The 13,094-nt window shown below is 45.4% G+C and overlaps 1 protein-coding gene across 1 annotated transcript in view; it reads right to left on the bottom strand.

The window, feature by feature from the left end:
• The window catches only part of IGDCC3 (immunoglobulin superfamily DCC subclass member 3), a 359,560-nt gene that overhangs the window by 33,928 nt on the left and 312,538 nt on the right, over nucleotides 1-13,094 (bottom strand). Inside the window, exons 8-10 of the mRNA XM_086958028.1 lie at nucleotides 8,307-8,554; nucleotides 6,307-6,471; nucleotides 2,984-3,172 (exon numbers count right to left, since the gene is read on the bottom strand). Of these exons, the coding sequence (XP_086814154.1) occupies nucleotides 2,984-3,172; nucleotides 6,307-6,471; nucleotides 8,307-8,554 (602 nt within the window). The remainder of the gene's footprint in view (nucleotides 1-2,983; nucleotides 3,173-6,306; nucleotides 6,472-8,306; nucleotides 8,555-13,094) is intronic.

Raw genomic sequence — 13,094 nt, 5'->3', positions numbered from 1 at the left:
AGAGGGAGCAAGACAGAGAGAGGGAGCTAGAGGGAGTAAGACAGAGGGAGAGGGAGCTAGAGGGAGTAAGACAGAAAGAGAGGGAGCTAGAGGGAGTTTGCCAGAGAAAGAGGGAGCTAGAGGGAGTAAGACAGAGAGAGAGGGAGCTAGAGGGAGTAAGACAGAGAGAGAGGGAGACAGAGGTAGCTAGAGGGAGTAAAACAGAGAGGGAGCTAGACAGGGAGAGGTAGCTAGAGGGAGTAAGACAGAGAGAGGGAGCTAGAGGGAGTAAGACAGAGAGAGGGAGACAGAGGGAGCTAGAGGGAGTAAAACAGAGAGAGGGAGCTAGAGGGAGCTAGACAGAGAGAGGGAGCTAGAGGGAGTAAGACAGTACCTAGCGCCGTACATTTCCGACAGAGGTGGTCCATGCATTAAGTCGTGAGGGGGTGACACCATGAGTTACCCGCACCGGGTGACACCAACCCCAGTGACGCCACTAATTATAAGATCTACTGAGGCGGGTCATGGAATGACACACCATACATTCTAAGCAACCAACGACTTCTACAAATGGCAACCACCTGAACACATGTTTTATACCCTTGCTGAGAGGTCCGAGATTGGACACAAAGTAATTTGTGCAGCAGTGGTGAAAGGATTACTCTCGGAGAAACGCAGGTCCTACAAATTTTGCCTCACAGAGTAGAAGGCCCCACTGCAGAAAGCTACAGCAAACATTATCACCGCTTACATCTGTTGAGCTATGAACTTCTTAAAAAAGCGGATTATAATCATTGTCTGTTTCTTGATAACTTCCTGCTGCACTTTTAAAGTTCCGCTGTCACATAATCTGTGTGATAAATTGGCTCATTTTCTTATTGATGAGATCATTAGAGTCTATGACAACTGATGAATGCTGAGCTTGGCCTTAATTATTGGGGTCTACATCTGTAACCTCATAAACACCTCACAGTCTTTCGGCAGTGTACCTGCCCTTTCAAAAGGGCATAGTGTTATGTCACTACACAGGAGCTAGTGTTATGTGACTAATCCAGACAGTAAAATCTGATTTGGCTGTTCTGAAAAACTATCTCCCCATGACTCTCCTGACTGCCGTTTTAACAGTGATGGAGAAAGAATATGCAAAGTGGCTTTCAAACTATCTTAATGCACAGTGGTTTTCAGACTGAGCTCAAGGAGTCTTTTGACCCCGGTACAATATTGAGAGAGTGGTTTTAGCCACGGGCAGTTTCTCCAATAGGGCGGAGGAGCGTCGCCCCACTGCTTTCTCGCAGTTCTAGAAGCACAAACATAAAATGGTAAAACTACCATTTTATCTTTCTGCTTCTCACACTGTGAGAAAGTAGAAGTGTTTGGTTGGGGTCGGGGAGGAGTGGCTTGTCCAATTTTGCAGGCCCTGACTGTTTTGTTGGCCCTCTGGCACCGACCAAAGCAGTCATGCGCACTCTCCTTTTTCTCCATGTAGTCTACATGCAGCCTACACGGAGATAATGGCCTCCCAATAGGCGCCCGGCTGGGCGCCGTCCCCACCAATCACAACACTGTCATTGCAGCGTTGTGATTTGCTTAGGAGAGGGGAGCGGAGGGATGCTGACTGTTCAGCAGGAGAGCAGGAAAACGGGACACAGCCAGGAGCTGTGACGGCGCCGGATCCGGGAAGGTAAATTTATTTTTTAATTTTATTTAATCCTCTCCCCCCCCCACCCGGGTGAACCCCCGCACGAACCCGCCAACGAGTCATGCCAGCCGCGACTGGTTATAGCAGACCTGGATGAATTGTTAACTATTGGGAACAAAAGTGGACTCATGTTGTTAGATATATGTGTCACGGGGAGGTGCCCGAAGACTTCTACCCTCTCCCCATTCTTGAAACCAAATGGTGGCAAAGCAGAGGAAAAGGGGGTTGGTACCAGCATTTCTTTTACTGGTCTCCTATCCTGTTCGCTCAGCTTCTGTAATGAACTTGGCAGCCTTGTTTGGCTGAGATCTTTTTTTAAATTCCCACGTGAAAAAGGTTGGGGCCAAATGTTTTTCACAACTTAAATTGCTGTGCAAAACGATACTTTGCCTGCTCCCGCCATGCATTCCACAATGACAAGGGCACGAGTGTCTTCTCGCAACTGCTGCAATGCCATCTACGTGGGGCTCCCTGCCAGGGTGGTTAAGAATGACTGCATTCAGGCTGTGGTTCGGTCTCTGCTGTTAAGATCATCTTTCTGTAGCGTGAAGGGCCTTACACCTTCTCCCAGTCAAGATGTGAGTGCACTCCAAGCTGTTGTGTATGGTGCACTGGTCTCATCATTCTACCCGACTTTTCCTGGCATATGTCCCAGGAAGATTCTTAAGATCATTGGCTACTCACTGGCCCTTGTTTCAAAACGGCTGATTTATCAGGAGAAGCTTCGGAGTCTTCAGCTCCAGCGATCCACACTGCTGTTCTAATTTGGGGCGTTTTTACAAGATCTTTCTTTAGGTCAATCTTTACCTAATCAGTTGCTTTAGTACTTTTAGCGCCATGATTTGAGGGAGGGAGGCAGGGAGAGAGAAAGGGAGGGAGTGAGGGAGGGAGGGAGGGAGGGAGGGAACTGTTTTGTAAGAGCACGTTTCCTGGTCCTTACCCAGAAGAAAAATGTTGAAGACATTGCCCAAATTCTGTTCAAATTGTAAATGTTGAGTATTGCTACTTAACCATTTTCAAATGAGTGCTGCTACAGCACATTATATGATTGTCTCCTAAATTAGAAATGTCTGGCATGCTGCTCTGCACTGCTCCTACTATGGTGAGTAGTGTTATAGGACACCTTAGTACTCTTACCTAGGTGAGTAAAACTAGAGGATGCTCGAACAGTGTTATCCAAGGAGACAGTGTTACAGGGTGCTGTGATGCTCTTACACTATTACCCAAGTGAATAATGTTACATATTAATTACTGCAGCACTCTTACAGAGGTCAGCAAAGTTACAGGATACTGCAATGCTCTTACCAAGGTGAGTAATGTTGCACAAGGTCACATTGCTAGGCAGGATCTTCGGTCCGGTGTAGTGGGGTGTATGCACCTTGCGGTAGTAGAGCTTAAATCCGTCATGCTGCCCTAGCTTGGCAGAGGGCTCCCACTGAGCTTGCATGGCGGTAGTGTTCAAGACCTTTATGTAGAGCGAAGGCATTGCTGGGACTAAGAAGAGACAGATAGAGCAGTGTAAATGCAAAGAGTAACAACGAGCTGCCCCCACAATCCACAGCTAGTCTCATACACAGCACCTACAAGACATATGCCATAACTGCAATCCAAACATCTTGTGTGGCGTAGACATCTTAATACCTTGGCTTACAAGTTTTAATTGTTTCAGTGTGTTGCTGTAAAAGTGACGTTTCAGTTACCAGTACTGTGTACTCTGAAATATTCTGAAGTAGTGTGACGCCACGTGGGAAGCTCTATTATACAGCAGCTAATAACATTAATTGGAAACACGACATAGCATTGTAAAATCTTTCTGAATCACTTCTACTCGTTAGCCAGGGAAAGCCTTTTCAGAGAGTTTGAGTCACTGAGATTCAACTAATTTCCTTGCTGGTCTCTCTGAGTCTAGGACTTTTGCTACAGCGTCGTCCATAGCCATCTTGTCACTTCTTGGTTTCACAACACCTACGCTCAGCAGAGCAAACACAAGGAGATGATGAACGGAGCACTGAAACTTTTCAGACACTCACCCCCAGTCACAGATATGAGTTGAATCCATCATCTTTCTTTAGCTCACTTCGCCACCCCAGTTCAGACCCAGCCAAATGCAATTCAGTCTTGACCCAGTGCCTCATGGTAACAGTCCAGCACGAACTGCCAGGCAAGGTCTTCCCTGGACCGGAAACAAGAATCCTGGGACTGGTTTTGTGGTAACACCCTTCATCAGCCAGGCTAGCTTGAATCCAGTGGCAAAGTTAACAAGGGACCCACATCTGGGCATACCCTGCCAACTTAGGGCGAGCAAAGTAAACACAAGGAGAAGATGGACGGAGCACTAAGACTTTTCAGACACTCACCCCAAGTCACAGATCTGGGTTGAATCCATCATCGTTCTTTAGCTCACTTCGCCACCCCAGTTCAGACCCAGCCACATGCAAACCAGTCTTGAGCCTGTGCCTCATGGGAACAGTCCAGCCAGAACTGCCAGGCCATGTCTTCCCTGGACCGGAAACAAGCATCCTGGGACCGGTTTCAGAGTAACACCCCATATCAGCCGGCTAGCTTGAAACTTAGGGCGAACAAAGCAAACATAAGGAGATGATGACTGGAGCACTGAGACTTTTCAGACACTCACCCCCAGTCACAGATGTGGGTTAAATCCATCATCGTTCTTTAGCTCACTTCGCCACCCCAGTTCAGACCCAGCCACATGAAAATCAGTCTTCACCATGTGCCTCATGGGAACAGTCCAACCCGAGCTGCCAGCCCAGGTGTTCCCTGGACTGTAAATAAGCATCCTGGGACCAGTTTTGGGGTAACACCCCTCGTCAGCCAGTTAGCTTGAATCCAGTGGTAAAGTGAGCAAGGGACCCTCCTGGCCATACACTGCCAACTTAAGGTGAACAACGCAAACACAAGGAGACGGAGCACTGAAACTTTTCAGACACTCACCCCAGTGACAGATCTGGGTTAAATCCATCATCGTTCTTTAGCGCACTTCGCCACCCCAGTTCAGATCAAGCCATATGCATATCAGTCTTGAACCTGTGCCTCATGGGTCCCTTCGCATCACCATCCAGAGCAATGCCAATGTGAAGATGCTGGGTGCTGCTGGAGGAGTGGGACAGCCTACATCACTTCTGCTAAAGAACAATCTCCCCTGGTGCGCTAACTTGTTTCCAAATTTCAACGTAGATGCAGACAATGCTTTGTACATAGGGCCCTTGACAATAGCACAGGCATTGCGTTCTTGTGGAATGCTCAATGGGTTCCCCTTCTACAGCAGTGTGTACCCTGCAGGTCATCAGTCTCTGGCTCAGTCCTTCATACGTCCAAATGAGTACTGCTGATCTAGGTAATAACAACAAGTTGTTCAGTTTAATTTGTGAACTATAGTGATGGTGAGTGTTAGTATGAAGGATATTATTTAAGGTATGCTCTAGGATGCCATGTCCCACAACAGGTGTTACAAATCCTGGTCCCAGACATGCACACGTCTCATGAAGCAAAATAAGCAATCTCTGGGCTGTTGAGACAGCTACCAGGTCCCTAGCCTTTCTTTGCTTTCTCTTTGGCTAACAAACTGGTCATTTTCTGCATGCAATATCCTGCCTGTGGCAGATCGTGCACAGACGGGCGCAGATGGGCTTGCTTTGGCGTGCCTTTGGCGCACCCGCTGCGCGCGTCCGTTGCAGCATGCGGTTCATATAGAGCCAATTGTTAGTGACGAAAGGAACTGTGTCTTCAGGGATGCTGTGAAGGGGGGAGGCCATTCTGGCAATGCTGCCGGAGAAGAGGATTAAATACGGCTTTGCTATACCTTTATAGGTGTCTGAGTGGGTCTTCGGGAGTTACGAGAGAACATCAGAGACAAACACACAATGTATGAATGTGAGCTATTTTGTCAGACCATGTAACATACAGTGGAGCAGGCATTCCAGTTTGTGGTGTTTTGCACCCACTTTGTTCAGAAGTCTCAATCTGAGTCTACAATGAGGATATGCGTATATGCTTTTAATTTGCTCTCCGTACACGACCTGATAAGATCAGCAAGTGTGTTCAGTACTACTACAGTGGGACGATTAACTCCTTTCTTTGGTATTCTGTGGACTGTTAAAACCAACGCTATGAAAATAAAGAAAAGAAGAAAGCACTTTGGTAGATAACATATTTAGAAGCAATGGCACACGATGTGAAATGTCCAGCCTTTTATAATGTGAAATAAAAGGTGGGCACATCTTAATGTAAGAGCCTCAAGTATCTCTTGGGGCAGAGGAATCTTAATAAATATGAGCTGCATGTTCCAAAGGGAGGCAGTATTGCTTAAGGGCAACCAATAGTCCTTCCCTGCAGAGATCTTCGCTAGACATACCAAAGAATGATCTCCTATCTCCCCAGGGGTCTAAAGTGCTGCAGTTATTCTTCCCACCTCCAGGAGCACTCCCATTATCTTTAGGGAAGCCACCTGGAGGCAACTATATTTCTGGATCTTTTCCTCTTATCTTTCTCACAGCCTTGCCACATTCCACCCCCTGGAGACAGCAAGTAGTTTTATAAGAACTCTAGCTGGTGCCATGTGAATTCCACTTTTTATTTCATCAATAATACAAGCGCTACTGCTGCCTTACCTTCACCGTAGGTTTGACCCACAACAACCTCTGAGGGTTTGCTGGCCCCTCGCGAGGTGTAGGCCTTGACGTAGAAGCTGTAGCTGGCAGAGGGCTCAAGGTCGGTCACAAGCTGCTGGAAGGTGCTTTTGCTGACCGCCTCCTGATACTCCATTTCCATGGGGTCTGTGGAAGACAAAGCATCATTAGCAGAATAATATCTCAATATTTAGTTATGCATCACGTGGATGTGGCTGATGTGAAACACGAGCAATAAGCCATTTCAGAAAGTGGCAAGAGTTTAGGTGGCAAACAAGACGTGCACTGCAGCTACCCATCTCATTAATTCATAAGAGTGCTGTGGGTGGTCACGGATTACCTTGTTATATCTCACATTATACAAAAATATCTTTACAGAGCTGCGGACCTACTAATGCTTGCTGGCAATTATAAGGCGCAAGGAGACCCTTACATGCAGTGTGACATTAAACCATACAACGCTCTAAATTGAGAGGGAAGGGAACACAAGGAAAATGCATATACTCAACATCGAACAATCACATATTTTAACTGGGCCCAGAAGGGACAGAAAGAGAGCAAACATCCCAAGGCGTCAAACAATCACTCGATCTAACGGCTCGGGGCAGAAGGACAGCAAACACACTGAGGTCACTCAACAGAACACTAACTGCAGAGGGCAGGGAGCAGCAACGTAACCACACTATGAAACAAAAAGAACGAGCATAAACTACTTTGTTAAACAACGTATATACATCTTTATGTCCAAATGTTAAACCCCCAAACTATGCCTAAATTCACCCGTTTATCTTCTTCATCCTCTCCTTTGGTTCATCATTTTCAAGAATAAACGTAGCATTTCCATCATAGTTGCAAACAGAAATATCTTAGAAGCCCTAAATCTATGATTGTTAAGTTATTCTATTTGCTGGTTTTATTTTTATTTTGTATTCTGTATTTATTTTTCAATTAATAATAAAACCTTTTGAAATCAAAATACTAAAGAACATTGTAACTACACAGTGGAGGGGGTGGGGATAGGCGAACAGCAAACACACTATGGGAACAAACAAACTTTTTCAATGCACAGGTAAAGGGGAAAATAATACAAAACACAATAAGATGTCAAACAATCAAATATTAGTATTAATACAGTATAAGTAAATGTGAGTAGGAAATTTTTCAGGGAGAAATTACCTTCAATTTTACATTATAGAGATGTGATTCACAGAGGAATTCCTTTACAAGGTCATGGAACACCAGGGTATGTTATTCCTTATAATGAATGGTTGTACCATTGGCCTTACCCACCCCCAAAAAACACATACATTTTTGGTTCCTTGTAAATGTGGAACTCATCATGCAGAAGTTAACACAACAGTATAAAGCTAGTAATTTGTTGCTAAAACATTACAGGCAGACGAAGGTAAATCGCTTTTTAAAACAGTTGTAGAACGTGTGGTAACATGCCGAACTTGCCTAATTTCATATAATGAAATAATATAACTAAGTCTATACAAATGCTTGAACTGCAGAGTGAGAGCATGTATCACTCATACACTATAATACCATGCAACTGAACATTCAAAGTGCAACGAGAAATGAAGTGAGGAGTAGTAGCATGCTTTATAGCATCACAAAATCAAAGTTTCTAACTGCACATGAAAGGGGCCAGAGGGGTAGCAGTTAGACTATAATTATGGTACCACACAATCTAACTCTGCAGGAAATGGAGTTTGAAGAAGCTCTTGCATCATGGCATCACTAACAGAGCATCCTAGCTTCACATGGAAGGGGAAAAGTTGATTTTACATGCATTTTTACATCACACAATTTGAAATTTTGAGATGCTTGCACATGATAGGGCATTTACCACTTCAGACGGACTACCTGCTCTAATCTATTAAGAAGACCCTTTCAAACGCCCCTCCCTCTTCCAGGATGTGGTGTGTTTTAGAGACACTCTCATCCCAGGGACTGATTCCTTGTCACCCATCACATACCTGCCGTCTTCCGAATGTGGACAACGTAGCCGATGATCTCCCTGGTGTTCTGTAAAGCCTCGCTCCATGATACCTGGATAGACGTGGCAGAAATAGTGACTGCCTTCACATTCTGAGGGGGTCCAGGTAAGCCTTCTGCCCAGAGGACAGTCAGCCGGGCGCTGGCCTGGGTTGAGCCGGCGCTGTTCTCAGCGACACACTGGTAGATGGCCTCATCGTCCTGACTGATCCCATAGATGGTGAGGGTGCTGAAAGAAGAAATCACAACACACCAAGGTTAGTCAGTGTCTGCTATTAAATGGTACAAGCTGAAGTAATTCCATAGTAATGTGTAGTTTATCAAGCGTGTCACATTTCTGGGTAGATATTATTCGGTGATCACGTAGATTATTAATTAAATGCAAGTGTAACCAATGTTTTTACAAAGAAGCAAGGTTTAGCCCCACACCCTACATATCAAAATACAGCAACAAGATGGGGCCCCACTGCAAATGTTGGTCAGGCTGCTAAAATTTCACTTAAACTGTTCGCCTTACAGAGTTTGGGTGTCCCCATATGGATGAGGATCCTCAGCTCTATTGGGGTAGGAAGGACATATATTATGTGTCTGCCCCAAACACATGTCATAATTAGAACATTTGCTAGGGGGTGAGTACAATTTTATTATGAGGCCATGATAGTGCTTAACGTGCAAAACACTTGTTGACCGCTACTTAATGATGTAAAATGCTATACATCTAGTGGTGTAATGGGGGGTGCATCCACCCTGGACGGCATGAGTTTTGGTGGCCGCGGCCTCTCACCCTACCCCCTGCTCTTACATGCAGGAGATGCGGGCGGCAAACACAGGGACCACCACCGGTGGCAAAAGGTCTAGCTACACCACTGTGCAGATGAGAAGGAGAGAGAAACCAAGGGTCAAATTAACAAGGGCATTGCACCACCGGAGGAGGGTTCTAGAAAGTGGTGCTCAAGTGGTGCAATGCCCTGCTCCATAGTTACAAAGTGGTGTTAAGCCACTTTGCGTGGCTTAGCGCCGTTTTGTAAATATCTTACCCTTTCACGCAGGTACTGCAAGAAAGGAGCATGCAATGGGTGTTGCTGTGGGCGTTCCACCGCAAAACCCATTACTTTTTGATGCTGCACCAGATTTACAAGGATGTGTAAAACTGAGACAGCACCAAAAACTAACGCCACTGAATTACAGGTATTAGATTGGCACAACAAGGAGAAATACTTGTATTTCTCCTTTTTCTGCTCTTTCTATGTGCTGCATTCTGCAGCACGGATAGAAGGAGCAAATTGCCTTTAAATATGTTTTATGTGCAGGAAGGTGTCCCTTCCAGGTCATAAACAATCATCCTTGCAACACGGACACCCTTGCACCTAGGCTGCCTGCTTTGCAGGGTTGATTTGCTGCAATGCAGGCACCCTTGCACCATGGCGCAATGGTGTCTGTGTTGGTGCTAGGCAGCATTTTTTAATGCCCGTTCAAAGAAAAACACAGTGGTGCGCTGTTTTCTTGTAAATAAGGCGAATCTCTGCGTTTTTTTAATGATGCAGCGCAGCTAAATTGCTTGCAGCACTGCGCTGCGCCATTGTTTTGTAAATATACCCTCAAGTGTTTCTGCTGCTGTATGAGCCAATGAGTGCAGCATGCAACCAAAACCGACTGAAATCGGTAAAAAGTAAAATAAAAAATAATTAAATAAATTCGAGGAGCAGAGTAAAAATGTCCTCGACCTCCACCTGTGTTCTAGAGCTTTCCTGGAGCCACCGGTTTGCAGGATGACCGCGTCTGTACACCAGGGAAAGTACTCCGTATTTTGTAATGATGGCAAGATGTGCTGGCCAACGCAATCAAGTTTATTGCTAGTTAATGAATTTTAGTGCATCAGACGCAAATACATGTACACCACGTACACGGGTGCGCGCTCGCAAACACATTGCACACGAGTGCGCGCACGCACATTTCATTAGCATTTTAATGAGTAGTGATACCCGAGCCCTGAAGCCGAAGACGTGGAGAATGCGTTCATGCGTGACATTCCGTGCCACTGATAGCAGCGCCAGTGAAGCCTCCTCTTGTGTAGGCGCTTCAGAGAGAGCCGCTCTGTCTCCTGACGAAGGATTGCTTTGATAGGCTTTAGGCAAAGCCGTAAATTCTTCACTCTAACAGAGCTCAAAAGATGCTGCAGAATTAGAGCAGATTAGGCAATTAACTGGAGCGGGGTCTCTGCCAAGAATTACAGCCCTGCAGCTGTAAGCAATCAACTCACCTGGCCCAGGTTACTGCACTAGAGCCGCCTCTGCCACGGAGCCCCAGAGCTGTAGGCAATCACTACACAATTCTAGAGCTGTAGGTGATCAACTGACAAGACCGCAGTCACAGCACTACAGCTTTAAGAAGGCAACTGATGAGACTGTGTTTACTGCTTTAGAGCAGCAGCCAATCAGCTGACAAGGCCATAATTTCCGAACTAGCCATGTAGGTAATCACCTGACCATGCCACAGAGCGCCATTGTTGTTATGTTAATGGACTCTTGTATAGCGCGTGACTCACCCGGGGACATCTCAGTGCTTACCCAGGAGATAACAGTAAAGCGGGTCAGGATAATAATTACTCGAGCAAAAGACCATGTTAGAACAGAAAGGTTTTTAGTTGTTTCCTGAAGGTCAGGAGAGATGATGTTTTGCGCAAGGCCTCTGGTAACGAATTCCAATATTTGGGAGCAATGTATGAAAATGCTCTACCACCTGTGCGACTTAACCGTATGCATGGGACCTTCAGGAGGGCCAGTGAGTTGGATCTTAAATTGCATTCGGTTACCTGCTTGAAAAGCTTGTTTTGCAAATAGCGGGGGCCTTCCCCCTTAAGAGCTTTAAAAGGGAGGCAGCAGATCTTGAAGAAAGATCTCTTTTTCACTGGGAGCCAGTGCATTTCTATAAGTAAGGGAAGAGATGGGGATCCTGGGGGACGATTTAAAACCATCCTTGCAGCAGTATTTTGGATCACTTGAAATTTAGTTAACGTTGTCTCCCCCACTTCGGCCGACTCGCAACCATTGTTGCGGCATTAGATGTGTAGATAATCACCTAGCGACCTAGTCTTCCCCCAGCCGCAGCCCATGCAGGTAAGAGCGGTGGAGCTGGATTGGGACGGGGATTCAAGAGACGACCACAAGTGAAAATTAAATAAATAATGAATTTTCCCTAGTCGTCTTCTGTCGAAATACCAACCACCCTCCCCCCCCCGCCCACCGGTTCCCACCGCCCCACAGCGCTTACCTACACGGGCCGCGGTTGGCTTCTCCAGCACCGCTGTAGCTGGTCATCTGTGGTTACATAACCAGGGCTACAAGTGTCTGAAGACTTATTGTCTGTATTTTGGAAATGGCTTTAGGTCAGGTCAAAGATCTGAATCTCACTCAGGCCCAACCCGAAATTTAAAATATCCACAACTGGGAAAAAGGGAGACAGTGGTCTCTCTGAGTCCGCCAATCCATCACTGACCAGCACTGTGCTCTCTATAATTAAACATACTAGGAGAGAACAGATCAACGAGTTGCTGTACAATCAACTGGTGGGTTGGAAAAAACATGGTAGCCATTCACAAACACCAGCTTATTTATCAAGTACTGTTACATGCTCTACTGCTCTTTTGAAAACATAAAACTATGCTTATGTTTTGTCCAAAGACACATATAGTCTGCCCTGTCCTCAGCTGTGAACCTCCCCTTGACAAATGAAACCTTATCGAATGAAATGAGGGCCAAGCCCAGGTGATTTATCATAAAATGAAGACGTGTGTATGTTTAAGTACATTTATATATCGGTATTTGCATGCATGTTCTTATTTGTAAATTGATTTCTATGTATTTTTCCACACCCTCACTTTTTATGTAAAAGATTTTTTTATTGGCTTTTTGAAAAAAACATACAGCATTGGGGATGAGAAGAAGTTGTAAACGTAGTGACACAGCGGACAACATCATTTGAGTGAAATATGAGCATCCAATGATGTTGAGAGACTTTTATATATAGTCGTGAGTCCACATAACATAACATTTGTATTTGTAAAGCGCACGTTCACCAGAGGTCTCTTGGCGCTGAATAACAGATGTTTATTGTTACCCAACTCAATGGTACTCATTTTATCAACCTCAGATGGATGAAAGGCTGAGTGGACCCGCCAGGATTTGAGCCTGTGAACATGAGGTCGAACACAGGCCCCTGTAGTGGATACATTAGTCCACTGAGCCACCAGACCCGGCGTAGGGTATTGCTCAATGAGTTAAGGGAGTTATTTTTGCTGCGTTTGAGAATGAATAACTGGGGACAGAACTACATAACTGGGGAGGTGGGGATGGTGATAGCGGCAAGGTATTGGCTACGAGTTAATCTCTGCTGCGGAAGAGATGCCGGGTATGAGCTTGTACAATATGGTAAATAGCAACATATTTCACATCCTTACTTGTCATACAACATTCTGGAAAAATCTGAAACCCTCTTGTATAATATATTGAAAGGTAAGGTATGTAGAGATTTTCTATGCATAGGTCACATACACATGTACTGTGTGTGTGAGTGATGTTGCGCACACGCACACCTCCAAGGTCTGTAGATGAGGAGTTAGGCATAGTCAATCTATAATTCCTTATAAGCACTTACCGTTGAACATTTCGCAACTTGATATTTTGGCTAGCACATAACGGTAAAATGATATTCCTGTACTCGATATTTGAGTGAGCATCCACCAACGTATAGAAATGCAGCCTCCCGCTGAG

The sequence above is a fragment of the Lissotriton vulgaris genome, chromosome 2_1 (genome assembly GCF_964263255.1).
Source record: "Lissotriton vulgaris chromosome 2_1, aLisVul1.2, whole genome shotgun sequence".
NCBI lineage: Eukaryota > Metazoa > Chordata > Amphibia > Caudata > Salamandridae > Lissotriton > Lissotriton vulgaris.
The sequence above is the reverse complement of the archived record's forward strand: the minus strand, read 5'-3'. Positions and strand labels throughout refer to the sequence as shown.